The sequence below is a fragment of the Oryctolagus cuniculus genome, chromosome 1 (genome assembly GCF_051225735.1).
Source record: "Oryctolagus cuniculus isolate XC-2025 breed Fujian yellow rabbit chromosome 1, ASM5122573v1, whole genome shotgun sequence".
Classification (NCBI taxonomy): domain Eukaryota; kingdom Metazoa; phylum Chordata; class Mammalia; order Lagomorpha; family Leporidae; genus Oryctolagus; species Oryctolagus cuniculus.
In genome coordinates this window covers 234942932-234970695 of record NC_142867.1, presented here as the reverse complement: position 1 = coordinate 234970695, position 27764 = coordinate 234942932, and the positions used below count along the sequence as shown (strand labels likewise).

The following is a 27764-nucleotide window of genomic DNA, read 5'->3' as shown; positions in this document are numbered from 1 at the left end:
TGTGTCTCTGTGTGTGTCTCCAGCCTGCTTCACTTCCAGACTTTCACAACGAGTGAAAGGGTGTGCACTCTCAACCACAGGTCCTCAGCGGCCCGTACGGTGGAAGTCAGGGAGGAGCAGTGAGGGACGGATAGGGCGAAAGTGGAAAGACCAAAGGCTAGAACCTGGCTGGGTCACGGAGGTCACCTGGGGCAAACTGCCGTAAGCACGAGTTTGCTCATCCACAGGGGGCTAATCGTACGTGACAACCATACAGAGCATTGTCGCGGGATTAAATGGCAAGGCTTGGCGCCGGTATGGCAGTGTTCACCAGGCACAAAGACCAGACACTCATGGTAGAGCGGCCCCTTCTCGGTGGCCTGATGAAAGCTTCCTTTAAGCATGAGCTCAGCTTCTTCAGGACTCTGCCGAGACGGGAGGACCGGACACAGAGCTGTGACCCTTGAACACTTTATCCCGGGGCCAGCGCTGTGGCGCAGCGGGTTAAAGCCCTGGCTGTAGCACCGGCATCCCATATGGGTGCCGCTTCTAGTCCCAGCTGCTCCTCTTCGGATCCAGCTCTGCTGTGGCCTGGGAAAGCAGTAGAAGATGGCCCAAGTCCTTGGGCCCCTGCACCCACGTGGGAGACCTGGAGGAAGCTCCTGGCTCCTTTTCTGATCGGCCAACTCTGGCCGTTGCAGCCATTTGGGGAGTGAACCAGTGGATGGAAGACCTCTCTCTCTTCTCTCCCTCTCTCTGTAACTCTGTCTTTCAAATAAATAAAATAAATCTTTTTAAAAAAGACTTTATCCCTGCTCAGCGTCCATCGGGCCCTGCCACACCTCTGACTTTGTCCCCACCACTGTCCCGGTCATTCCCTGTGCTCCAGCTGTCCTAGCCTTCCCCCCCGTTCCTCCAGCCACCCAGCTCAGGCCTTTGCTTCCTGTCTGGAACGCTCTCCTGCCTAGATTTTTGCTTGCCCTTTTCATCTACAGCTCCGTTCAAACCTCAGACCTCTGAAAACCTTCCTTGGGGGGTTGGTGGTGTGGCCTAGCGGGTAAAGCCACCGCCTGCAGTGCTGGTGTCTCAGATGGGTGTCAGTCCTTGCTGCCCCGCCTCTGATCCAGCTCCCAGCAGCAGATGGGCCAAGTGCTTGGGCCCCTGCACCCGTGTGGGAGACTTGCATGCAGCTCCCGGCCTCAGCCATAGTGGAGTAAACCTGCTGATGGAATCTCTTTCTCATTCTCTCTCTCAAATACATTTTTTAAAGCCTTACTTTCCACCTAAAGCATCACCCAGTGCTCCAATCATTCTCCATCACATTACTGTTTGATTTCCTAATAGGAGAATCTGAAATTATCTTGGTTGGTTTGTTGTCTTTCCTGGACCACAGATGGAGCTCAACAAAAACTTGTTGAATAAACTGAAAGCAGAATGAATTACTAAAACAATGTAATGATCTGTCTTATTTTCGTAGTTTTCGGAGCACGCTCTACCCCACTCCAAAAAGCCCGCGGGACACTGGGCAGACAACTGCGCATGAGTCACCATGGGGCGCCCCCCCCCCGCGGTGGCACCCTTGTTGCCATGGCAGCGTGACGCCGAGGGGGACGGAAGTGACGCAGGTACTTCCGCTTCCACCAGCGCAGCACTTCCGGGTTGAAAGAAAGGTGGCGACTCGCTCAGATGGTACGTTGAAAGCGCGGTTTTTGGTTGTTTGAGGTTTTTTTCTTTTTCCTTTTTATTAATGCGCATATACTGAAGGAGCGGCGCCGTCGTCTGTTCTGTCCCGGGAGACCGGCCCTTGGCCTGCGGTCCCTGGCGCCCGGGTCCTCGCTGCCGGCCCAGGCCCGACCTCAGGGTCCGAGGCGAGGGTGTGTGGGGAGAGATGGGAGGTTCGCTGTGGCTGGCTCCTGCGCCGTTGGCTGACAGAGCTGCGGCTCCGACGTGGGAGGGAGTCCGGGCCCCGGCTGGGGCTGGTCCCGGCCGGGCGGGGAGTGACCGTTCCGGCCGCCGGGTCGGCGTGGGGCCCCGGGGCAGCCGCAGGGCAGGGACGGCTGCTGCCGACTCGGCCCGGCCTTGCGGTCGTCTGGCGAGTGAGCAGGTGCCGGGGAGCGCTCGCGCGCGCGCCCTGCTCGCCCATCCCCGTCTCCCCCTCCCCTCTCCCCTCTTCCTCCCTCTCCTCCACTTCCCCACTCTTCCCGTCCCTTTAGAAAAACGTGAAGCGCCTTGCTGTGCCTGGGAGGAAGGTGGACAGCCGGGTGGGACCGCGGGATGAGAAGACGGCTGCAGCCCCTCCCCCGGTGCAAGAAACTAGCGATGGTTGGAGGGCGTCCGTGCAGGGGAGGCTGACACCGCAGGCCCGCGCAGCGAAGGCCCCTGCAGGCAAAGCTTGGCCACTTCCTCTGTGGCGGGGCAGGGAGACGAGGGCCCCAGATGCCAGGTCTGGTGCGCAGCGGGTTTCTGGTCCACCGTGTCTGCCGGAAGTGAGAGAGGGAGGCAGAATGCAAACAGCTGGTAAACCGTTGTTTGAAGAACTGCGGAGCAGTGGAGCGGTGCTGGCCCAAGACTTGCATGTCGCGTTGCTAGTGGCCACCTCAAGAGCCGTTCCAGGAATTAGGAATGCCCAGGCTATCGTTTTGACGTTAAATCGGCATATAAAAATTATCAATCAGATATTTTTCCTGCTTTGTTCTAAGTCTTCAAGACCCGCAGCGTGAAGGGGGGGTGTTTGGCGTAGCGGTTAACTCACCGCCTCCGAGCTCCCCGTGTCGGAATGCCCGGGTCCCAGCTCAGCTCCTGATTCCGCTTCCTGCTAGGGCACAGCCCGGGAGGTGGCCGGAGTCCCCGCCACCCGCGTGGGAGAACTGGACTGAGCTCCCGGCTCCCTGCTGTGGCCTGGCCGAGCCCGGGCAGCATTTGAGGAGTGAGCCAGTGGATGGGCAGTGTGTGTCTGCCTCTTAGTAAAAACTTTTTAAAAACTCCAGTGTGTATCTTGGAGTTTTGGGCACGCTTTGGTCTGGTCACATCTTGCGTGCTCAGTGCCTCGTGTGGCTAGTGTCTGCTGTCTGCCAGCAGAACCTCAGGATACAGTTCGGCCGTGGGGCGGTGTCCAGCGCCCAGCCCCCAACCACAGTGGGGCCTGACCCAGGTGTTCACGGTGGTGCCCGTCTGTCCAGTTGTGAGTTCTGTCTCCAGCTGTTCTCAGAAAACATTAATTCTTTCAGAAAATATTCAGCAAGCTCCTCTGACGAGCCAGGTGGTAGGCCAGGTGCAGGGTCTGGGGTGCGTGATACAGTCTGCTAGTCACTCTGAGCACCCAGACAACTTACGGCACTCATTCTTGCCACATAGAGACCTCGAAGTCCCCACTCGTCTCTCTGCGTCTCCTGTGGGAGCTCCCAGCCGGGTGCCCTGCAGGGCCGGGCCGGGGCGGAGCTCAGTGGGGCGAGGGACTTGCCCTGTGGAGGCCGGGCCAGGCGTCCTCAGAGCTGCCCTCTGCAGCAGGCGTGCGGAGGACCCAGCCTGCAGATCCCGGGACAGCGCCTGTGGACCTGCTGTTAATGGAAACAGCACGTGCTGACCGGAACGTGAGTGCTGGGCAAGGAAGCAGGCTGCTTCGATTGTCGAACCGTGAATGATGTTACACAGTCCAGTAAATATCTCGCGAATTCAGAAGCGATACAGAGCAAGGAGTGGAGTGCGATGTTTGCAAAGGCGTGTGTCTCACCGCCTCGTTTGTGAGGTCCATCTCTGCTCCTGCAGTTAGGCGCCACGGGCATTTCAGTCCGCGACGGGCCTGTACGATGGTCGCGTACCTGAAAATTCCTGTCACCACGGGATGTTTCTTTTCTTTTCTTTTTTTTTTTTTTTTTTTTTTTTGAAGATTTATTTATTTACTTAAGAGGCAGAGTTACAGAGAGAGGGGGAGAGAAACAGAAAGGTCTTCCATCGCTGGTTCACTCGCTAATTGGCTGCAATGGCCGGAGCTGCGCTGATCCAAAGCCAGGAGCTTCTTCCAGGTCTCCCACGTGGGTGCAGGGGCCCAAGCACTTGGACCATCTTCCTCTGCTTTCCCAGATGCATTGGCAAGGCGCTGGATTGGAAATGGAGCAGTGGGAACTTGAACTGGCGTCCTTATGGGATGCCGGCGCTGCAGGTGGAGGCTTACCCTGCTACACCAGAGCGCCGGCTCCTCCCGTGCACTTCAAGCGGTGTCATTGGTGTCGTGTAACATAATCTGATGCAGGCTCATACAGTTTCATTTTGCTGGGATTTCCCTCCCTTGAGGCTGACGTCTAACATGGAAAAGTAAACTGTTGTCACATTTCCCTACAGGAATAAAATGGAGGAAGAGTCGAGCAGATTTGAAATCCGCACGCCGGTTCTTGCCAAGAAAAAGAAAAAGAAAAAGCATTGCTCGTCCAAGGAGGGACATCAGAAGCGTTGCCGTGAGAGGCTCAGCGACTCGGCGCTGGCGGGCGGGCAGCCCGAGCTAACCAGGAGCAGGAAGCGGAGACAGGATTCCGAGCGGCTCCTTTCCCCTCCTCCAAAGAAATCCAGAATCTGTGAGGGGACTGGGAAGGCCGCCCCTGGATCCAAAAAACATAAAAGGAGAAAAAACAGCGCTTTAGGGGCGGGCGAGGAAGCAAGTGCTACACAGGACCCTGCGGATAAGGAAAATGTCGGGGACACAGGGAGGCGTTTCAGGGAGGGTGGCGATTTCGGCTGCGCTGGTGAGAGCAAGAGGAAAAAGCAGGCAGCCAGGGAGCGGGATGTGGATTTCGGCTGCGCTGGTGAGAGCAAGAGGAAAAAGCAGGCAGCCAGGGAGCGGGATGTGGATTTCGGCTGCGCTGGTGAGAGCAAGAGGAAAAAGCAGGCAGCGTCCAAGCAGGAAGCAGAGGTGCCGCGTGCAGTTCCCCGGGCGCACGCCCGTCATCACAAAGTCAGGAGGAAAAAGCATAAAGACCGTCCCGGGGAAGCTGCTTCCCCCGACGCCGGCCGGGGGAGCCGGCACGCGAGCCTCACGCTGCCCCACGCGGAGTCAGAGGGGCAGGAGGCCCTGCTTTCCCCCAGCGCAGATGGGGAAGGTGCAGAGCTGCCAGGCTCTGTGAGCAAGCACAGGTCGAAGAAGAGAAAGAAGAAACGCAGGAACCCGCAACTGGAGGCACCGCCCGGGCCTGCGCGTCCTGGGGAGGCGTCCCCTGCAAGGCCGAAGAAAGCGGCCAGCAAGGCCGGGGCGGCGGAAAGCGGTGATGTGCTTGTGGGGGTCCAGGCGCCCCACAGGGGGAAGAAAAGGTCGAAGAAAAAGCGGCACAGCTCCGAGGGCGGTGCGGCAGCGGCCGGCGACAGGTTTCCACGGCCCACCGGGGACTCTGAGGAGGCGCCGGCTGAGTCCCCGCAGGGGGACGGTGCCACGGGCAGAGAACGTGTGAAACACAGGCCGCGAGAGGAGAAGACCCAGGCCCGCTCCAGAAAGAAGCACGTGGAAGCAGTGCGTAGGTAATGCGCGGCCGCGTGCCTTCCCGGGTGTGCCCGACCCTGCCTCTTGGTCTGCACCGGTGCAGTGAGTGGCAGAAACCCACGGGCCAGGCCATCGCTGTGCAGAGTAGCACACCGCGTGACAGTGGGCCGAGCAGGCGGCGTGAGCGCCTCGTGTTTGAAACAGGGTGACCAGATACGGCTTCCACCAGAGCTACTCCCCTCTGAAGTTTCATGTTTAAAAGCCGTTTTAAGCCGGCGCCGCGGCTCACTAGGCTAATCCTCCACCTTGCGGCGCTGGCACACCGGGTTCTAGTCCCGGTTGGGGCGCCGGATTCTGTCCCGGTTGCCCCTCTTCCAGGCCAGCTCTCTGCTGTGGCCTGGGAGTGCAGTGGAGGATGGCCCAGGTGCTTGGGCCCTGCACCCCATGGGAGACCAGGAGAAGCACCTGGCTCCTGGCTCCTGCCATCGGATCTGCGGTGCGCCGGCCGCAGCAGCGGCCATTGGAGGGTGAACCAACGGCAAAGGAAGACCTTTCTCTCTCTGTCTCTCTCTCACTGTCCACTCTGCCTGTCAAAAAAAAAAAAAAAAAAAAAAAAGCTGTTTTAAAGACCCACAAAATTACCTTTGTCTGGAGTCTTGCAGCTGGAGGGATGGCTCGATACGTAGGGATGGCTCGATATGTAACACTTAGAATGCTACAAACTAGCAAAAAAAAAAAAAAAAAAAAAAGGAATTCTCCCTAACATAAAAAATTTAGGTTTCTTTTTTTTTTTTTTTTTGACAGGCAGAGTGGACAGTAAGAGAGAGAGACAGGGAGAAAGGTCTTCCTTTGCCGTTGGTTCACCCTCCAATGGCCGCCACGGCCGGCGCGCTGCAGCCGGCGCACCACGCTGATCCGATGGCAGGAGCCAGGAGCCAGGTGCTTTTCCTGGTCTCCCATGGGGTGCAGGACCCAAGCACCTGGGCCATCCTCCACTGCACTCCCGGGCCACAGCAGAGAGCTGGCCTGGAAGAGGGGCAACCGGGACAGAATCCGGCGCCCAGACCGGGACTAGAACCCGGTGTGCCGGCGCCGCTAGGCAGAGGATTAGCCTAGTGAGCCGCGGCGCCGGCTGGTTTCATTATTTATATAAATGTCATTTGAGTATACTGTTTTCTGTTTTGTTTTGTTTTGTTTTTTTGTTTTTTTTTTTTATTTTTTTTTATTTTTTTATTTTTTTTTGTTTTTTGTTTTTTTGACAGGCAGAGTGGACAGTGAGAGAGAGAGACAGAGAGAAAGGTCTTCCCTTGCCGTTGGTTCACCCTCCAATGGCCGCCGCGGCCGGCGCGCTGCGGCCGGCGCACCGCGCTGATCCGATGGCAGGAGCCAGGAACCAGGTGCTTTTCCTGGTCTCCCATGGGGTGCAGGGCTCAAGCACCTGGGCCATCCTCCACTGCACTCCCGGGCCACAGCAGAGAGCTGGCCTGGAAGAGGGGCAACCGGGACAGAATCCGGCGCCCCGACCGGGACTAGAACCCGGTGTGCCGGCGCCGCTAGGCGGAGGATTAGCCTAGTGAGCCGCGGCGCCGGCCGTTTTTTTGTTTTTTCAACCACTTTCACAGTTCCTGGGTCTCAGTGCGATTCTCTCCCCATTTTTATGAAGTGACTTTTCCATGTATCTTGTTTCATGGAAAAGTCACGGGAGCAGGGCGCCACCTCGGGTGGTGATGGTCATCTCTGGGCCCGCGGGCCCGCCGCATCCTACTGCCAGCTTGTTGGGAATATTTTTGGAGCACTGATGGTGAGGCAGGAGTATTCCAGGGCTGTGATGAACTTCCACTGGGCTGTGGGCCATTTGAAAGCTGGTGCCTTCCGCCCAGTGTTATCTGAGAAGTCAACTGATAGACTTGAACGTGCTAGGAGAGTAGAGATATGACAGAACCTTTGGGGTGAACTGAATTGGGTACAAGGAAGCTGAGCGAGAGGAACACTGAGGCCATCGCTAACCACAGTCCCAGCAGGAGAACGCTGGTGTAACTAAATTGGCAGCCAGTGTAGTATAAAGCGGCCCTCCTCGAGAGGCTGGGGGAGATGTGTCCTGAGCCTGGTGGGGGCAGAAGAGAGCTTCCCTCGTTAGAACTCCGGGTCTTAACAAAGAGCTAACAAGGTGAGCAAGCACTGCACAGGCCCGCACGGCCTCTGGCCGCCTCTGACTTCACTCCGGGCCCGTCGGGTCACCGCGGGGCTCGGAAACCGCAGCTGAATCCATCCCCAGCTCCCAGCCAGCTCTACCACTGGCAGTCTTAGAGCTGTTTGAGGAAGAGTTTAAAAGCTGTTTGGGCCCAATGATGTGTGGGTGTCGATCACCCCCCAGGTTCGAACCTGCAGATGAAGAGGAGGCTACCTGGGAGCCAGCTGCTGATCCTGACGAGAGCTGCTCGCCTGGAGCCGGGAGGGACGCGCGGGACCCCGAGGTGGACCTGGACTACGCCGTGCAGCAGCTCCGGGAGTTCATTCCTGACATCCAGCGCAGGGCGGCCGCCACCATTCAGCGCATGTACCGGGATGACCTGGAGCGCTTCCGGGAGTTTAAGGCGCAAGGTGAGCCGGCGGCACCTTGCTGGCTGCTCTGTCGGTGACTTTTCTTCTGCAGGTGACTGGGGTTTTACTGACGCCCCAGAAGCCTCCGGTAGCTGCTTGCAGCTCCTCTGTCCTACCAGTCGCTGTGTCTGAGTTCTGAAATTCACAAAACGAAGTGCCTGCTTTCCTTCTTGCCCAATTTCTAGTAAAGAAGGCAAGGAACGGGGCCAGACGGGCCAGCAATCCCCAGGCTAGGAGACGAGTACTGGAAGAGGAGGAGGCACGGAGGTTAGTTGAGACACTCCAGGGGATGAGGATACAGAAGCGGAAGCACACAGCCGTAGTGTAACTAACACATCCTCAGATTAACATCAGCACCTTGGGTGAGGCCCCGCGTCTCCCCGAGAGACTCCTCTGAGGGCGAGCTGGCTGTAGTGGGCGTGGTCTCGAGGGGCCACCCTGGCCTCCTTGATTGCACTGTGTTGCAAGAATGTCCTGGGCGCCGGGACACCGGGTTCTAGTCCAGGTTGGGGCGCCGGATTCTGTCCCGGTTGCCCCTCTTCCAGGCCAGCTCTCTGCTGTGGACCAGGAAAGCAGTGGAGGATGACCCAAGTGCTTGGGCCCTGCACCCCATGGGAGACCAGGAAAAGCACCTGGCTCCTGGCTCCTGCCATCGGATCAGCGCGGTGCGCCGGCCGCAGCGCGCCAGCCGCGGCGGCCATTGGAGGGTGAACCAACGGCAAAAGGAAGACCTTTCTCTCTGTCTCTCTCTCTCACTGTCCACTCTGCCTGTCAAAAAAAAAAAAAAAAAAAAAAAAAAAAGAATGTCCTGGAAGCCCCTGGGTCTAAGAATCAGCTGCAGGTTGAAGGCCGTGTACTGCAATGAGCAAGTATCCTGAGTGTCTCTGTGTGGGCCTTTGGAAAAGCAAAGCAGGAGGCAGTGGTACCTGCTAGAGCCCCTGGGCACAGCATCAGGATGCCGCTGAGGGTGCCCGCAGGCCGCACTGGAGTGCCTGGGTCCCAGCTTCCTGCTGCTGCCCACTGCGGGAGGCGGCAGGTGATGGCTCAGGGACTTGGGTTACCCAGGGGGGAGACCTGGGGTGAATCTGGGCTTCCGGCCTCAGCAGAGCCCAACCCTGGCAGTTTGGGGAGTGAATCAGCAAACGGGAGATTCCCTCTCCATCTGTCTCTGCCTTTCAAATAAAATGAAAATAAACTCAAAGTAAAATGAGAAGCATTAGCTTGGTGGAATTAAACAGGTTGAAGAGATTAGTTCAGGAAAATAAGCAAATGAAGCCAAAGCAAAGCACACAGCCTATAGAGCGGTAGCAAATGACCCCATTGTACTGGTGTATTCTGGGTTGAAGCTATCAAGTATGCATTTTATAAAATGTTTTAAAAATAGCCCTAGGAGGGGCTGGTGCTGTGGTGCAGCTGGTTAAACCACCACCTGCAGCATCTTAATCCCATATGGGCGCTGGTTCAAGTCCTGGCTGCTCTACTTTTTAAAGATTTATTTATTTATTTATTTGAAAGAGTTACACAAAGAGAGAAGGCAGAGAGAGGTCTTCCATTCGCTGGCTCACTCTCCAACTGGCCACAATGGCCGGAGCTGCTCTGATCTGAAGCCAGGAGCCAGGAGCTTCTTCCAGGTCTCCCATGTGGGTGCAGGGGCCCAAGGCGTTGGGCCATCTTCTACTGGTTTCCCAGGCCATAGCAGAGAGCTGGATCGGAAGTGGAGCAGCTGGGAATTGAACCAGTGCCCACATGGGATGCTGGCCTTGCAGGCGGAGGCTCTACCCACTACACCACAGTGCTGGCCCCTGTTCTACTTTCTGATCTAGCTCCCTGTTAATTTGTCTGGGAAAGCAGTGGAAGATGATCCAAACCCTTGGGTTCCTGTACCCATGTGAGAGACCTGGAAGAAGCTCCTGGCTGCTGGCTTTGGCCTGGCCCAGTTCTGATTTATGCAGCCATTTGGGGAGTGAACCAGAGGACAGAAAATCTCAGTCAATTCTCTCTGTCTCTCTCTCTCTCTCTCTCTCTCTCTCTCTCTCTCTCTCTCTCTCTCTCGGGTACTCCAGCGTAGGATGTGGGCACCAGGCTAAATGCCCAAGGGCAGTTTCTGGTGGACTTTTCTTTCAATGCTATTTGAATTTCTAATAAATATATATGTGTGTGTTATTTTTCTAATAAATAAATGTTTTAAAAACATTGATGAAGCAGGAAAGATGGTGGGGAGTAGGGTGGCCAGGAAGGACGGAGGCGAGAGGGTGTGGTCGGGCTGACCTCTGAAGAAAAGGTCTGTCTCCCGGGTGGATGGGGAGAGGGAGTGTCAGGTGCACCAGCAGGGTGCGCCCGTGGCACTAGGGTTCTGATTTCTTGTGGAAGAATCCGTAGCATTACTGACATAACTTTCTGTCCCCAACCCTCTGAATCCTAGGTGTCGCTATTAAATTTGGTAAGTTTTCTGCGAAGGAGAACAAGCAGTTAGAGAAAAACGTGGAGGAATTTCTGTCGCTGACGGGAATTGAGAGCGCAGACAAACTGCTGCACACAGACAGATACCCAGAGGAGAAGGCCAGGGTCACCAGCTTAAAGAGAAGACACGCGTTCCGAGTGCACATCGGTGAGCTGAGAAACAGCGCTGTTTCATCCCGGTGTGCGTGTGTGTGCGTGTGTGTGTGTGTGAGCGAGCCCCATCGGGAGCACTCCATCCGTAGAGCGGGCTGAGGGAGGCTTGCTCTGGAAAGCTGTGTGTTCATCTCACAGGGAACCGGCAGCCTGGGACCCCCACAATACCGTTCCTGAGCCTCAATCCAAACCATGGTAAAATTACTCTGGCTTCTAAGGGTCTTCCCCACGCAGCGAGCACACCAGGCCCTGGAGCCCCTGAGTACGGAATGTCTGGTTTGCAGAAGTCTCTGAGGAGCTGGTGATCGTGTGCGTCTGCTCCCCAGCCCCAGAGAGCTCCCCGCGAGGCCGGTGACCTGCCCGCCCCGCCCCGGCGCGAGGCCTGGGACAGTCAGTGTTGTTAAGGGGCTGTGCTGTGTCCCTCGTAGGAAGGGACAGTGGCTCCTGCCGCACTGACCGCTTTCCTCTGATGGCAGGTAAGGGTATCGCCCGGCCCTGGAAACTCGTGTACTACCGAGCGAAGAAGATGTTCGATGTCAACAATTACAAAGGCAGGTAAGCAAAGGCCTCGAACTTCTCTCTAGTCTGCGGACACAAAAAACTGACATTTCAGGCAGTATTACGGCGCAGCTGGTTAAGCTGCCGCCTGCGACACCAGCGTCCCATGTGAGCACCAGTTCAAGTCCCGGCTGCTCCACTTCTATGCAGCTCCCTGCCAATGCGCCCAGGAAGGCAGCGGAAGGTGATCCAAGTGCCTGGGCTCCTACCACCCATGTGGGAGACCCAGATGGAGTTCCAGGCATGACTTCAGCCTGGCCTGGTCCTGGTTGGTGTGGCCATGCTGGGGAGTGAATCAGTGCATGGAAGGTCCCCCCCCCGCCAACTACCTTTCAAATAAACTAATATATTTTTTTAAAAATCGACATATCCACAGCTGTAGATGAGAAGTGAAAAGCACAAGGAGTCCTTGGGAAACCAGCGTGTGTGGTCAGGTGCGCGTCTTCAAGGCCCGTTCTGACTTCCTGCTCTTCAGGGAACTTCGTGTGCACTCTTCCTTGCATCCTCTGCTTCTTACACTTTGTCTTTAGCTTCGCCACAGCCCGCCTGTCTCTCCGTTACTCACGTCTTCTCTGCCTCCACTACGTTGTGAGCTCGCTGCTGTGGCTCTGCTGCATAGTAAGCTCCAGGCACTCCTCCTCGGCAGGGTGTTCCCTCGACACTCAGCGTCATTCCCCGGGTCTTCGGTAAAGATTGGGAGGTGGAGGTCAGCCACTAGCATTTGATCCTGTAACTGCAGTTCAGTAGTGCCGTGCAGAGAGCTTGATGTGGTTATCAGTCCTGCCGCCCTAATTCCCAAACAGAATGCCTACCTGTCATTTGTTTCCAGCATTCCAAATTTAAAAACATCTGGGGCAGACATTGAGACTGTCAGTTACCATGCCTGCCACCTCCACCCAAGTGCCTGGGTTCAGCTTCCAGCTCTAGCTCCTGACTCCAGCTTCCTGCCAGGGCAGACTGGGAGGCAGCAGTGATGGCTCGAGGACTGGGTCCCTGCCACCCATGTGGGAGATCTAGATTGGGTTTCTGGTTCCTGGCTCCTGTGGGGCTTGGGGGAGGAAACCAGCAGGTGGGAGTACTCTCTGCCTGTCAAATTAAAAAAAGAAATAAAGAAACAGATAGATCGAGTGTTGACTACAGGTAAGCACTGTGCCCATCTGCTCAGGGACAGAGGGATAAGCAGGAAGTCATCAGCTCCTCCCAGAACCACCCTCCCCCCACCCAAAAAAAAAAGACCAGCAACCGTCGGCCCATGTGCTTGAGCTCTGAGAGGCCGAGAGGTGAACTAGGTAGCATCGGCCGAACTCTGCTCACCGTGTGGCTCCAGCCCGGTCACCTGTGTCACCCTCACCGTGTGGCTCCTGCCCGGTCACCTGTGTCACCTGGGCTTCCGGCAATGGCACTGCCTGAGCTTCTGTAAAGTCTCTACCAAAAGGGGTCTCCCTGGAGGAAGGTAGCCTCCCCCCTCCGACCGAGTTCTGCGCTCCCTTCCTCCCCACCACCATGGCTGCACAGCTGTGAGCAGGCCCTGTCAGGAGATCCACTGAGACGCCCAGCTGTGAGCAGGCCCTGTCAGGAGATCCACTGAGACGCCCGGCTGTGAGCAGGCCCTGTCAGGAGATCCACTGAGACGCCCGGCTGTGAGCAGGCCCTGTCAGGAGATCCACTGAGACGCCTGGCTGTGAGCAGGCCCTGTCAGGAGATCCACTGAGACACCCGGCTGTGAGCAGGCCCTGTCAGGAGATCCACTGAGACGCCCAGCTGTGAGCAGGCCCTGTCAGGAGATCCACTGAGACGCCCGGCTGTGACAGGCCCTGTCAGGAGATCCACTGAGACGCCCGGCTGTGAGCAGGCCCTGTCTGGAGATCCACTGAGGACGCCTGGCTGTGAGCAGGCCCTGTCAGGAGATCCACTGAGACACCCAGCTGTGAGCAGGCCCTGTCTGGAGATCCACTGAGACACCCTTTGAATCGGGACTCCACAGAATGCTCTTGGCAAATTACTGTTGGCAGCCAAGGTCCCACTTTCTACCTGTGAGAATTCGTGGGGAAATGAGATTTTTAGAATTAAAACGTTTGTCCTTCTGATGATAAAAAGTCCATGTAGCTGTGCTGATTACTTGTGTGTGGGTAGTGGGGGACTCCTGTGTCGATTTTGATCTCCTGGTCTGACTTGTAAAGCATGCCCCCCTTTCTCGTAGGTACAGCAAAAGAGATACCGAGAAGTTGAAGAAATACCACACTCTCCACGGAAACAACTGGAAGAAGATTGGCGAGATGGTGTCCCGGAGCAGCCTGTCCGTGGCCCTGAAGTTCTCCCAGATCAGCAGCCGTAAGTGGGGGCCTCAGGCCCACCGCGGTCGAGGAGTACTTTCTAGTGGCCAGAAGTTTCCAGGCCCCTTTGAGAGTGCTGGGTTTTTTATTTTAAAATTTATTTATTTGAAAGGCGGATAATAGGGAGCAACAGAGAGGGAGCTTCCATCTGCTGGTTCTCTCTCCAGATGTTCACAACAGGTGGTGCTAGGCCACACCGAAGCCAGGGCCATCTTCCACTGCTTTCCCAGGCCGTAAGCAGAGAGCTGGATCAGAAAAGGAGCAGCTGGGATTGAACAGGCGCCCATATGGGATGCCAGTGCCGCAGGCAGAGGCTCAGCCTACTACGCCACAGTGCCGGCCCCTCGCTGTTGTTTTTTAAGCTGTTCCCTCTGCTAATTCATTTCATGTTCTCGTGTATTTGGTGAAATCATGTAGCTTTTACCGACAAGGATGATTTCCACCACTCCAGTCACTTTCATACCAAATGTAACAGCCGTGGACTGGTTCCCAAGGAAGCTGCCCTGTGGGTGGACGTGGGCACAGGAGTTCAGGGGATGTGGGAGGGAGGCCAGCTGTTCACTTAGCCCATCAGGCAGGGCCTTTTCCCAAACCTCTGGTCTCGTTTTCTCCTCTTTCATAAACAGTGGCCTTGGTTCAAGTCTTCACATTAAAACACCCGCTCTTTAAGAAACCCCCTCAGTCGGGGTTACTGTGTGGACAGTGGCCTGCATATTCTGGCCACGCGGGTAGAGCAGTGCAGCCAATTCTTTGAATGTCAAAGAAGCAAAATCTAGATGATTGGGGCCGGCATGCTGGCATTCCTCATGTCCTGGCTGCTCCACTTCTGATCCAGCTCCCTGCTAACACTCCAGGGGAAGCAGCAGAAGGTGGCCCAAGTGCTTGGGCCCCTGCACCCACATGGGAGACCCAGAAGAAGCCCCTGGCCCAGCCATGGCCTTTCCAATACATAACATAAGTCTTTTTTTTTTTAAATCCATCTAAATCGTGAGTGAACCGTTGAGGTTTGTGACAGCCTGCATGGATGACTGGCCTCCGAAATCCTAGGGCACCATCATCATCACACACTGTGTTAGTTACTGGGCGGTTATGTCACCCTAGGAACTTGGGGGAAGGCACGTTTGCGAAATAAAAGTCATCGCACTATTTTCTTTTTTAATACAGTAAATATTTGCAGTCCTCACAACCTCATGCAAGAGACATCGCTCCCAGAACCAGGGAAAGTAACTTTTTTGAAGTCACAAAAAATTAAGAAAAGAGTTTACTATTTAGTAGCTTTGGGCTTTGGTTGTTAAGAATCCATGACTGCTTTGGCAATCTCATTTGTGCACGTGAGCATGTGTGACAGTTTTAGGCTGGTGCAGTTGAGATCCTGCCCTGTGGCACATCTGGGAAGTATCTGATTTATCATTTTTAATACTGTGTTTGGCAGCAAAAAGCAAGACTGTCCTTTTATGTCTGTAGAAATAAATCATGGTGCTTGGAGTAAGACGGAAACCCAGAAACTAATCAAGGCTGTCAAGGAAGTGATTTTAAAGAAAATGTCTCTCCAGGAGTTAGAAGAGGTGGATTCTAAACTGCAGGAAAATCCTGAAAGGCGCCTGTCAATTGTGCGGGAAAAGCTCTACAAGGGCATATCTTGGGTAGAAGTGGAAGCTAAAGTGGAAACCAGAAATTGGATGCAGTGTAAAAGTAAGTGGTAAGTTTTAAGGTTTCTTACATAGATTTGACCAGGATGGTCTCGCTCTGGCCGTGGGTCTGGGAGTGGAGCTACTGAGAATATGGAAGTGGGGGCGAGCATTTGGCCTAGCTGCCAAGATGCCGGTCAGGACGCCCGTGTCCCGCATCAGAGGCCCCAGCTCCAGGCCCTGATTCCAGCCTCCTGCCAGTGCAGACTCTGGGAGACACCGTGATGGCTCAAGGAGTTGGGTTCCTGCCGCCCATGTGGAAAACCTGCATTGCGCTCCCTGCCCCCAGCTTCCGCCTGGCCCAGCCCCAGCCATTGTGGGCATTTGGGGAGTGAACCAGAACCACTCTTCCTTCTCTCTCTCTCTCTCTCTCTCTCACTCTCACTCTCACTCTCACTCTCACTCCCACTCCCTCCCTCCCTCCCTCCCTCCCTCTCTCGCCCTCTCTTCCCTCTGTCTGTATCTGCTCAGATAAATTTTGCAAACATAGGAAAGAGTATGGGGCAGGCTTTGATGTAACAGTTAAGGTGCCCACGTCATGTGTCCGAGTCTGTGGGTTCAGGTCCCAGCTCCGTCCCCGATTCCAGCTTCCTGCTAATCTGGATCTTGGGAAGCATCAGGCACTGTCCAAATAGTTGGGCCCCTGCCACCCCCGTGGGAAACCTGGATTGAGTCACTGGCTCCCAGGTTCAGCCTGGCCATTTTGGGGAGTAAACCAACAGATAGGACCTCTGTCTGTCTGTCTTTCAGTGTCTCTGCCTCTTGTTAAAATAAAAGGTGATATTTTAAAAAATGTGTAACTGGGGCTGGCATTGTGGCATAGTGGGTGAAAGCCACTGCCTGGGATGCCAGCATCCCATGTGGGCACCGGTTCAAGACCTGCCTACTCCATTTCCAATCGAGCTCCCTAATACTGTACCTGGAAAAGTGGCAGAGGATGACCCAAGTGCTGGGGCCCTGCACCTGCGTGAGAGACCCGGAAGAAGCTCCTGGCTCCTGCTTTGGATCAGCTCAGCTCTGGCCGTTGCAGCCATCCGGGGAGTGAACCAGCAGATGGAAGACCTCTCTCTCTCTCTCTAACTCGGCCTTTCAAATAAATAAATAAATTATAAAAAACAATGTAACTGCCACGTAGACAGCGTACGTGCCAGGAGTGATCACCTCCAGCCCCGAGGCGTTGGCAGGTGATTTAAATTACCCTTGTGCGCCCTGACTCATTGAGGAGTGGCTTCCTCTTAAAGAATTTGAATTTTTTGTCTCTAATTCTTTTGTTAAACAAGAGTTATATTTGCAGCATTTAACAAAATATTGTGAAACTAATGTTCAGAAGAGAACTCGCACACCTGGTGCCCAGTAACAGCTCTGCGTTTCATTGAACTCTGTAGCTCAGCAGTTCCCGTGGCTCCGTCTGAAGTGAGGCCGCGGCAGTCACATGGACACAGGTGCAGGCCTGAGCGTGCCCAGTGAGCCTTGCCTGTGCAGCTTCTCCAGCCCCAGGAGGACACTGCGCTTGTCAGCTCTTCGATACGTTAGCTAAAGTAGAAGATACTTAGGGGGGGAGATTTACTTCACTTTACAGTTCACAAAGATCGGGGGCCCAGTGGTCCAGGCATCAAATGAGGCAAGAGGATGTCAGGGTCACACGATCAGCCGGGAGGCAGAGATGCAGGGAGCTCGCGCTGTGTCTCTCTCTTTCTTTATTAAGATTTATTCCTTCTGAAGGCGGGGGGCCGAGAAAGATGGGGAGAGACAGAGAACTCCCATCTGCTGGTTCACTCATACCTTACAAGCCTGTTGCACCATGCTTATTTTAATAGAAGTCACACACTTGGAAATAAACTACAAAGAATGGATCAGGTTTGGGATGGAAAAGGGTATAATGTGCATGAAGCAGTCTTTTTTTTTTTTTTTTAAAGATTTATTTATTTGAAATTCAGAGTTATACACAGAGAGAAAAGAGGCAGAGAGAGAGAGAGAGAGAAATCTTCTAGCTATTGGTTCACTCCCTAATTGGCTATGCCAATCTGAAGCCAGGAGCTTCTTCCAGGTCTCCCACGCGGGTGCAGGGGCCCAAGCACTTGGGCCATCCTCCACTGCTTTCCCGGGCCACAGCAGTGAGCTGGATCAGAAGTGGAGCAGCCGGGACTCGAACTGGACTCGAACTGGGATGCCGGTGCTGTAGGTGGAGGATTAACCCACTGCACCACAGCGTTGGCCCTGAAGCAGTCTTTTCTACCCATGTATTTTAGGCTAAAGAGAGAGTGGGTTTACAACCCTAAACTGGAGGATGATGTGTCAGTGTTAAAAAGGAGGAGTGGAGCTGGTATTCTGGGGCCGAGGGTTAAGCCGCTGCTGGTGATGCTGTCATCCGTATCGGAGTCCCGGCCGTTCCACTTCCAGTCCCGCTCTCTGCTGATTACCCGGAAGCAACAGAGGATGGGCCAAGGGTCTGGGTCCCTGCCACTCATGTGGGCAACCAGGCTGGAGCTCCTGCGTTGGCCTGGCCCAGCCTCAGCTGTCGCAGCCTTTGGGGGAGTGGAACAGTGGACGGAGGATCTTGATGCCTCCCTCTCCGTCTCTCTCTCTCCCTTTTCCTCTCCTCTCCCTCTGTCACTCTGCCGTTCACATGGATTATTTTTAAAAAGGAGAGGTGCTGTGTTCAGCTTGGTGTCTGGATGCCCACATTCCACGTCAGAGCCTGGGTTGGATTCCCAGCTCTGCTCCTGACTCCAGCTTCCTGCCAGGTGCACCCTGGGAGGCAGCAGTGATTCCCACTGCCCGTGGGAGAGACCTGGGTTGAGTTCCTGATCCCGGTGTTGGCCGGGCCCAGCCCCAGCCATTCCAGGCATTCAGGGTGTGAACCAGCAGATCCGTGTTCCCTCACCTCAATGTGCACTGAAAACAAGGTGGTATTGTTTAACAGGGCGGGGCGGGGGCATGACCAAGGACGGTGCTGCCTCAGAGCCAGCACTGTGAAGTTAACATGCAAAGTTTCTCTTTTAATTTAAGTAAAACATAAGAGACTGGGACCCTGAATGTGGACTTAGCTTCAGTAGCATTGAAGTGTGCTGACGTGATGCCTGTCAAACCCGTAAACTTGAATGGCTGTGAGAGCGGCAGCGTCAGATACCTCCTGTCACGGGGGACACGTGGACACGGCAGCGTCAGATACCTCCTGTCACACGTGGACACATGGACACGGCAGCGTCAGATACCTCCTGTCACGGGTGGACACGTGGACACGGCAGCGTCAGATACCTCCTGTCACGGGTGGACACGGCAGCGTCAGATACCTCCTGTCACGGGGGACACGTGGACACGGCAGCGTCAGATACCTCCTGTCACACGTGGACACATGGACACGGCAGCGTCAGATACCTCCTGTCACGGGTGGACACGTGGACACGGCAGCGTCAGATACCTCCTGTCACGGGGGACACGTGGACACGGCAGCGTCAGATACCTCCTGTCACGGGGGACACGGCAGCGTCAGATACCTCCTGTCATGGGGGACACGTGGACACGGCAGCGTCAGATACCTCCTGTCACGGGGGACACGGCAGCGTCAGATACCTCCTGTCACGGGGGACACGTGGACACGGCAGCGTCAGATACCTCCTGTCACACGTGGACACATGGACACGGCAGCGTCAGATACCTCCTGTCACGGGGGACACGTGGACACGGCAGCGTCAGATACCTCCTGTCACGGGGGACACGGCAGCGTCAGATACCTCCTGTCACGGGGGACACGTGGACACGGCAGCGTCAGATACCTCCTGTCACACGTGGACACATGGACACGGCAGCGTCAGATACCTCCTGTCACGGGTGGACACGTGGACACGGCAGCGTCAGATACCTCCTGTCACGGGGGACACGTGGACACGGCAGCGTCAGATACCTCCTGTCACGGGGGACACGGCAGCGTCAGATACCTCCTGTCATGGGGGACACGTGGACACGGCAGCGTCAGATACCTCCTGTCACGGGGGACACGGCAGCGTCAGATACCTCCTGTCACGGGGGACACGTGGACACGGCAGCGTCAGATACCTCCTGTCACGGGGGACACGTGGACACGGCAGCGTCAGATACCTCCTGTCACGGGGGACACGTGGACACGGCAGTGTCAGATACCTCCTGTTCCGGACGGACACGTGGACACGGCAGTGTCAGATACCTCCTGTCACGGGGGACACGGCAGCGTCAGATACCTCCTGTCACGGGGGACACGTGGACACGGCAGCGTCAGATACCTCCTGTCACACGTGGACACATGGACACGGCAGCGTCAGATACCTCCTGTCACGGGTGGACACGTGGACACGGCAGCGTCAGATACCTCCTGTCACGGGGGACACGTGGACACGGCAGCGTCAGATACCTCCTGTCACGGGGGACACGGCAGCGTCAGATACCTCCTGTCATGGGGGACACGTGGACACGGCAGCGTCAGATACCTCCTGTCACGGGGGACACGGCAGCGTCAGATACCTCCTGTCACGGGGGACACGTGGACACGGCAGCGTCAGATACCTCCTGTCACGGGGGACACGTGGACACGGCAGCGTCAGATACCTCCTGTCACGGGGGACACGTGGACACGGCAGTGTCAGATACCTCCTGTTCCGGACGGACACGTGGACACGGCAGTGTCAGATACCTCCTGTCACGGGGGACACGTGGACACGGCAGCGTCAGATACCTCCTGTCACGGGTGGACACGTGGACACAGCAGTGTCAGATACCTCCTGTCACGGGTGGACACGTGGACACGGCAGTGTCAGATACCTCCTGTCACGGGTGGACACGTGGACACAGCAGTGTCAGATACCTCCTGTCACGGGGGACACGTGGACACGGCAGCGTCAGATACCTCCTGTCACGGGGGACACGTGGACACGGCAGCGTCAGATACCTCCTGTCACAGGGGACACGTGTACACGGCAGTGTCAGATACCTCCTGTCACACGTGGACACGGCAGTGTCATATACCTCCTGTCACGTGTGGACACATCAGTGTCAGATACCTCCTGTCACGGGTGGACACGGCAGCGTCAGATACCTCCTGTCACGGGTGGACACGTGGACACGGCAGCGTCAGATACCTCCTGTCACGGGGGACACGTGGACACGGCAGCGTCAGATACCTCCTGTCACGGGGGACACGTGGACACGGCAGCGTCAGATACCTCCTGTCACGGACGGACACGCAAAAGCTGATGATTCATTAATCACATTGTGGCGGATGCTGCTCTTTTTTCTTTTTAAGAAGTTTTTACTGGGCCAGCACTGTGGCTAAGTAGTAGCATCCCATATGGGCACCAGTTTTTGTCCGGCTGCCCTGGCCTGGGAAAGCAGTAGAAGACGGCCCAAGCCCTTGGGCCCCTGCACCCAGCGTGGAAGACCCGGAAGAAGCTCCTGGCTCCTGACTTCGGATCAGCTCAGCTTTGGCCATTGCGGCCATTTAGGGAGTGAACCAATAAACAGAAGACCTTTCTCTTTGTCTCTCCCTCTCTCTCTAATTCTGCCTCTCAAATAAATCAATCTTAAAAAATTTTTTTTAATTTATTTGAAAGAGAGATCTTCCATCTTTCCATCTCCTGGTTCACTTCCCCAAACGCCTGCGACAGCCAGAGCTGAGCCGGACCAAACCCGGGAGCCCAGAACTCGGTCTGGGTCTCCCACGTGGGTGACAGACCCCACAGTGCTTGAGCCATGATGCTGCCTCCCGGGGTGTGCATCAGCGGGAAACTGGACGGGAAGTGGAGAAGTGCCGCATCCCCGCCGCCCTGACGAGAGACGGCGTGCAGCGGCAGCTTGACCTGCTGCGTCCCCGCCGCCCTGACGAGAGACGGCGTGCAGCGGCAGCTTGACCTGCCGCGTCCCCGCCGCCCTGACGAGAGACGGCGTGCAGCGGCAGCTTGACCTGCGGCGTCCCCGCCGCCCTGACGAGAGACGGCGTGCAGTGGCAGCTTGACCTGCGGCACGGCGCCTGCCCGGGTCCTCTTGAAGGGGAGCACGTGTGTAACGTCTCCTGCTGCTGCTCTCCCTGGGCACTGCAGGCTGCCGTTTCCTTCAGCATTAGCGTCGGGCGCTAGAGAGATCATCAAGTCGTCTCTCAGTTTACGGAGCTGTCTCTCGTCCAGCGTTCCAAGAGCTGGCCGTGGTGAGAGACATCCACCTGCCCTGTGATCAGTCAGAAATACATTTCCCGTGGTTTCCTTTAGCATTAGCTAAAGATTTTTTTTTTTTTTTTTAAGATTTCATCCATTTATTTGAGAGGTAGAGTTACAGACGGTAAGAGGGAGAGACAGAGAGAAAGGTCTTCTCTCCGTTGGTTCACTCCCCAGATGGCCGCAATGGCCTGAGCTGCGCCCATCTGAAGCCAGGAGCCAGCAGCTTCTTTCTGGTCTCCTACGCGGGTGCAGGGGCCCAAGGACTTGGGCCATCTTCTACTGCTTCCCCGGGCCACAGCAGAGAGCTGGATCGGAAATGGAGCAGCCAGGACTAGAACCAGTGCCCATATGGGATGCCAGCACTGCAGGTGGAGGATTAACCTAGTGCGCCACAGCACCGGCCCCAAGATTTTTATTTAAGATCTGTATATTATTTGAAAGGCAAAAAAAGAGAGAGAGAGACACAGAAATCTTCATCCACTGGTTGGGGAGTGAACCAACAGATGGAAGACTTCTCTCCCCAGATGGCCACAGCAGTTGGGACTAGACTAGACTGAAACCAAGAGCCAGGAACTCTCCTGGTCACCGGCGTGGCAGTGCTTGAGCTGTCGGACCACTTCCCAGGTGATCAGCAGGGAGCTGCAGCAGAGGCGGAGTAGCCAGGACTCACCCCCACTCGAGTGTGGGACGCAGGCCCACGTGGCAGCCTGTCCTGCTGTGCCGCAGTGCCTGCCCCTCCACTTATTTTTTTTTTTTTAAGAAACTAGATATATTCTTGTTGTTGGTAAATATTTGCATAGATGAGCTAACAAATTAGAAATTAGTTCTGGCCAGCGCCGTGGCTCAATAGGCTAATCCTCCGCCTTGCGGCGCCGGCACACTGGGTTCTAGTCCCGGTTGGGGCACCGGGTTCTGTCCCAGTTGCCCCTCTTCCAGGCCAGCTCTCTGCTGTGGCCCGGGAGTGCAGTGGAGGATGGCCCAAGTGCTTGGGCCCTGCACCCCATGGGAGACCAGGAGAAGCACCTGGAGAAGCACCAGGATCAGCGTGATGCACCGGCTGCAGCGTGCCAGCCACGGCAGCCATTGGAGGGTGAACCAACGGCAAAAAGGAAGACCTTTCTCTCTCTCTGTCTCTCTCTCTCTCTCTCTCTCTGTCCACTCTGCCTGTCAAAAAAAAAAAAAAGAAAGAAATTAGTTCTGTGTCAGTAGTGTGTCAGGTGACAGAAACCTGGGAGATTTTCACAGAAGCTGTGTTCCTGAAAGTAAAGCCAATTTTCGTTTCTTCTAACGTAGGACCGAGATCCTAACCAAGAGGATGAACCACGGTCAGGACATTTACCGCGGCGTGAACGCCCTGCAGGCCAAGATCAAGCTCATCGAAAGGTAGGGAAGCAGAAACGCCTGCCTTCCTAGCAGCCCTAGAGCAGCTGGCGCAGCGGGGTCCGCGCTGCAGTGACTGGGGTTCCCCTCCGTTATCCAGTATCCAGAACTTTCCATGCCTGTCACTGTGGGCGCGCAGCCCCCTTTCCGAGTCGCGGTTTCCTCATCTCTGATGCACACGAGAGTCATCGTGTCAGTGGGAGGCTAGCGGGAAGTGCCACTCTGTGTGCTCCGTGAGTGGCTGGGGAGGCCTCGGAAGCTCCTGCTGTGGGCAAGAGATCTCTGAGGCCGGAGGGAGTCACACGAGCCCTCCTGCCCGGCACGCGCTGGCCCTGGGCCTTGGCAGAGTCCTCCCCGCAGGCTGTGGAGGCCTCCAAGGAAGGGACGACGTGGGCAGGTCTCAGGAAGCCCGGGAATCCCGCAGACCTGGGCCCCCGGTCGCGGAACAGGAAGCGCAGCAGCCGCTGTGTCCACCTCATTCTCCTCTCTGTCATGAGCTGTATGTTCCCGGCGTGCTTCCCGACTCTACCTCCTCTCCCCTCCGGACTCTGTACCTCCTCTCCCCTCCGGACTCTGTACCTCCTCTCCCCTCCGGGAAAGGCAGCACAGCTGGGCAGGGCCACGGGCGGCCTCCAGTCAGCAGTAGCACCACCTGGTGACTGGGCTCCATCGCCTTGTCCGTAGACGGGGCGGGTCCTCACCACCCGTGAGCTGTGTGTTAGTGCACCTGCAGCTGTTAGCACAGAGCGAGTGCTGAGTGCGGACCTGCTGCTCGTGTCTGCTCCGTGGCAGAGGTGTGGGTGTGCTGCGAGAAACCAGCACGGAGGAGCTGGCTTGGAGCCCGTGTCTAGCTCTCTCGCTCAGTGCCCTCGGGCTGCCCTGGGGCTGGGGCGCCCACTTCACTGAGACCTCGGCGTGTGTGTGTGTGTGTGTGTGTGTACGCACACGTGTGCGTGAGGGAGCTGGAATGGGGATAAAGGCACTGACGCCTTCCCGTTCTTTGTGTTCTGAGTCCACAGAGATGTCCGTCATGCTGATTTTTGCGTGAAGATTGGATTTGTATTTTTTCCTCTATAGGTTGTATGAAATAAATGTGGAAGATTCTAATGAAATAGACTGGGAAGATCTTGCTGCTGCCATAGGGTAAGACCATTTGTTGAATACTAAGCTAACTAAAAGGTAGAGATGACTTTTAATAAATGATTTTAAAGAGCAAGGCTGAAATTAATGTTGCATAGAGAAGTTTTATCTAAATGATGGCTGAAAAACATTGACTTTGCTAGCACAGTAAAAACCATATTTGTTTAAATTTAGTGTTTGAGAGGCAGAGAGAGCTCCCATCCACTTGTCCACTCCCCAAATGCCCACAAGAGATGGGGCCGGGCAGGACCAAACCCAGGCCCCGGGAACTCAGTGCAGTCTCCCACGTGGTGGCAGGAGCCCACTTGCTCGAGCCGTCACTGCTGCCTCCCCTCCCAGGGTTTGCAGCAACAGGAAGTCGGAGTCAGGAGCCAGAATCAAGTCCGTAGTCCATTGTAGATCCAGTCATCTTAACTGCGAGGCTAAAGGCCCACTAAAGGCAAACTGTGGTGAAAGGCTCTGAGCTGGGGCCAGCGTTGTAGCACAGAGCGTTAAGCTGCCCCCTGCAGCGCTGGCATCCCATGTGAGCACTGGTTCAAGCCGGCTGCTCCACTTCCAATCCAGCTCCCTGCCACTGCACCTGGGAAGCAGAGGAAGATGCCCAAGTGCTTGGCCCCTGTCACCCGTGTGGGAGACCTGGATGGATCTCCTGGCTTCATCCTAGCCCAGCCCTGGCCGTTGCAGCCATTTTGGGAGTGAACCAGCCGAAGGAAGATCTGTGTCTCCCTCTCTCTCTCTCTAACTCTGCCTTTCAGATAAAATAAATCTTTGAAAAAGGGGGTGGCTTTGAGCTGCTAGGCAGATAAGATGTTCAGGGAACTAAGCATACGTTTTTCATTTTTCCTTTTCTTTTTTCCTCTCTCAGAGCCTTGTACATCATTTTACCTAAGTGTTTTGTAGTAGCAGATTTTGGGAGGTACATCATACCTGTGGCCTACCTCTCCATTCCAGTTTTCCAGTGGGAAACTAGTTGTAACAAGGAAGCATCGCCATTCAGTCAGACTGACTTTGGCAGACCGTTGAGGTCTGTGGATACTCTGCCTCAGTGACGAGGCAGTGAGTCGTCCAGACAGGCGCTTTGTCCGGTCTAATTACTTGGGGGAATCAGCGCGTTAGCAGGGAGCTGGATCGGAAGTGGGCAGCCAGGACTAGGACTGCTGCCCATGTGGGATGCTGGCATGACGGTGGCGGGCCTTACCCACTGCACCACAGTGCTGTCCCCTGCTAACCTGAGAAGTCTGTGGGAGACGACGTAAGAAAATAGTTGATGTTGGTAAGAAGCTGAGACTCCCCCGACACTTGCTGCTTCAGTCCCCGGAAGGCCCTACGGAACCATTTCTTAGAGCAAGTGAGGGAGCAGCCCCAGAGTGCCCTGGCGTTCAGTCCCGGGTCTTACTCAGGAGCGCTTGTACGGAACCAGCCTGGTGCCCGGCCGCCCTGAAGAGCAGTGGACAGGATCTGGTGCTCTCACGTCTGCAGTAACGGATACGACCTTCCTGGAGTCACCGTTACCGTTAGGGTCATTGAATACTGAAATGCACTGTAGATTGAAACACACCCGCACATCCTTAGCATCCGTGTCTTGAGCCTTGCAGAGTGGAGCATCAGCTGTGCCCAGCAGGCGTGGTGGTCAGGAGGGTAGGACCTGGGCCGCACCACCCGCCAGGAGGCCCGCTGTGCTGCCACGGACAGCCTCGGTTTCCCGTCTCCCCAGGTGAGGGGCGAGAGCAGTAGCTTCTTGGCGGAGCTGCCGTGAGGCCCCGCTGTTGCTGTGTTCGAGGCGCCAGGGCGGGGCCCAGCACCTGCTGCCTGCCTGCCGTACCCGGTGTCTTCTCAGCTGGTGATGCCGACCGTCTCAGTTTAAACAGAACCCGTCCTGTCCTTCCAGTTCTCTGTGCTTACCCAGATGAACAGTGGTGTTTCATTGTGTCCGTCCTGTTTGTTTTTTAAAGATCTTATTTATTTATTTATTTGGGAGGCAGAGTTATATACAGTGAGAGGGAAAGACTGAGAAAGGTCCTCCATCCGCTGGTTCACTCCCCACACGGCCACAACAGGCAGAGCTGTGCCCATCCAAAGTCGAACCAGGAGCTGCTTCCGGGTCTCCCAGGCAGGTGCAGGGGCCCAGGTACTGGGACCATCTCTGCTGCTTTCCCAGGCCTTAGCAGAGTGTTGAATAGGAAGAGGAGCCGCCAGGACTAGAACCGGCGCCCATATGGGATGCCGGCGCCGCAGGCAGAGGATTAACCTACTGTGCCACCGCACCGGCCCCACGTGTGTGTCCTGTTTTTAACACACGTTTTGGGCACGATGATTTCATGTTCAGGATCAGAAGTTCTTGTTGGTTGAGCTCGCCCGAGTCTTCTGCTTACGGCACAAGTACGGAGATGACACGTTTTTAAGCTGACACTAACTTTGCATCATTTCCTTTCTGAAGTGACGTCCCTCCGTCTTTCGTACAAACTAAATTTTATAGGCTGAAGGCCACCTGTGTTCCGTTTTGGCAGAACAAGACTTTCCCAGGTGAGTTCTGCACGTTTGCAGAGTTAGGAACGCGGCGTTTGGTGCCGTGCGCTGGGGGTGGAGTCACGTGGGCGAGCGACCTAACCCCCGCAGCCTTGGCTGCTCAGTCTGCAGTTAGCGGACTGCAGTACCGACCCGACTGGGCTTCCCGGCGTGTTCAGCGAAGTACGGGACACGCAAAACACGGTCACGGCCCGCCTGTGAGTGCTGCTGGTCTTGCTGGCCTGAGCTCATGCACACGTGTGCCTGTGCGCGTGCCACATGCTTGCACCCACAGTACACGTGTGCACACACAGACCACACACAGCTCCAGAAAGCGTGTGGAATGCCCGGTTCCCTCTTTGCTGGATTTGTGGGTGGTTTAGATGTGTAAGTCCCACACTCCCATCATCAGAGCTGCGTGGGGAACGGCTGAAAACGAGGGGGTTCCTGCACCTTGTCCCAGACCCACAGAACCTGGCATGCGGGCCGAGTCTGGGGCCTGGAGTTCTGCAGGAAGCTCCCGGGGCCGGGCTTGGAGTGGCGCTGGGCCCCGGGGCACGTGGTAAAGCGCCTGTGTGTGCGCAGCAGGCAGCACGCCTCGGTGTGAATCCCGTCAACTCCGTGACCTGGGGCAAGTCTCTTCGTGTCTCTGTGCCGCGGTGTCCTCCTTTAGAAAATGGGGTTAAAGCAGTGGCTGCCTGAGCTGAGTCTGCGAGACCCGAGCAAGTCAGCGCGAGTAAGCCGAGTAGACCAGGGCCTTGGGGGCCGGAGTCACAGGGCTCGGACATTGACAAGGGACATGGCACAGACGGGTGACTGCAGAATTCACTTTGTTCTCCCTAGAGATCATCGACTACCTTTACGAGACCAGTCTACCCCTGCTGAAAGGAAAGTTGGAGAAGAAGCTGGCGAGAAAGGGCCGAGCAGTGCAGGCGCCCGCGGCACCCAGGCAGGTGTTCCTGTTCCGCGACATCTTCTACTACGACGACGACAGCGAGGGGGAAGACCCGGAGGAACAGGGCTGAGCGGAGGCCGCCGCTCCCGGTCCCAGTCCCGGTCCTGCAGCCGCGTGCCTCCCGCACGTGCTGCGTGAGCGCCGCGACGTTCAGTGTTGGCGTTTGTTAGGTTGCCCTGCACACCGGTCAGACGTGTGAAATGATAACTTCCATTGTGGTGCTTTGAAAATTTACTAGCGTTTCTACTTATGTTTGTTGCAGTGTGAAAAAAAGAAAAGCGTATATTTTTGTATGATTTTGTATGAAAATAATTACAACTCGTAGTTTTATAAAACAAAAACTGCCTGATTGCAGCGAAGGGTGGA

At 55.9% G+C, this 27764-nt stretch overlaps 1 protein-coding gene across 4 annotated transcripts; it reads left to right on the top strand.

Moving 5' to 3' along the window:
• The first annotated feature begins 1536 nt into the window (after positions 1 to 1536).
• TTF1 (transcription termination factor 1) lies at positions 1537 to 27764 on the top strand. 4 transcript variants are annotated; one of them, XR_011382788.2, is made up of 11 exons: positions 1537 to 1668; positions 4318 to 5481; positions 7818 to 8044; positions 10467 to 10652; positions 11134 to 11212; positions 13416 to 13546; positions 15013 to 15240; positions 22712 to 22801; positions 23876 to 23941; positions 26376 to 26461; positions 27287 to 27764. XR_011382788.2 is itself a non-coding variant. In XM_002721947.6 (11 exons), the coding sequence occupies exons 2-11, from the start codon at positions 4325 to 4327 to the stop codon at positions 27466 to 27468; spliced, it is 2439 nt and encodes an 812-aa protein (XP_002721993.4). In that variant the 5' UTR covers positions 1537 to 1668; positions 4318 to 4324; the 3' UTR covers positions 27469 to 27764. The 4 variants fall into 4 exon arrangements, 3 of the variants coding, with proteins under 3 accessions (XP_002721993.4, XP_089178062.1, XP_089178059.1); XM_002721947.6 differs by having other exon boundaries at positions 15013 to 15247; XM_089321933.1 differs by lacking the exon at positions 1537 to 1668 and adding an exon at positions 1722 to 1853 and having other exon boundaries at positions 15013 to 15247.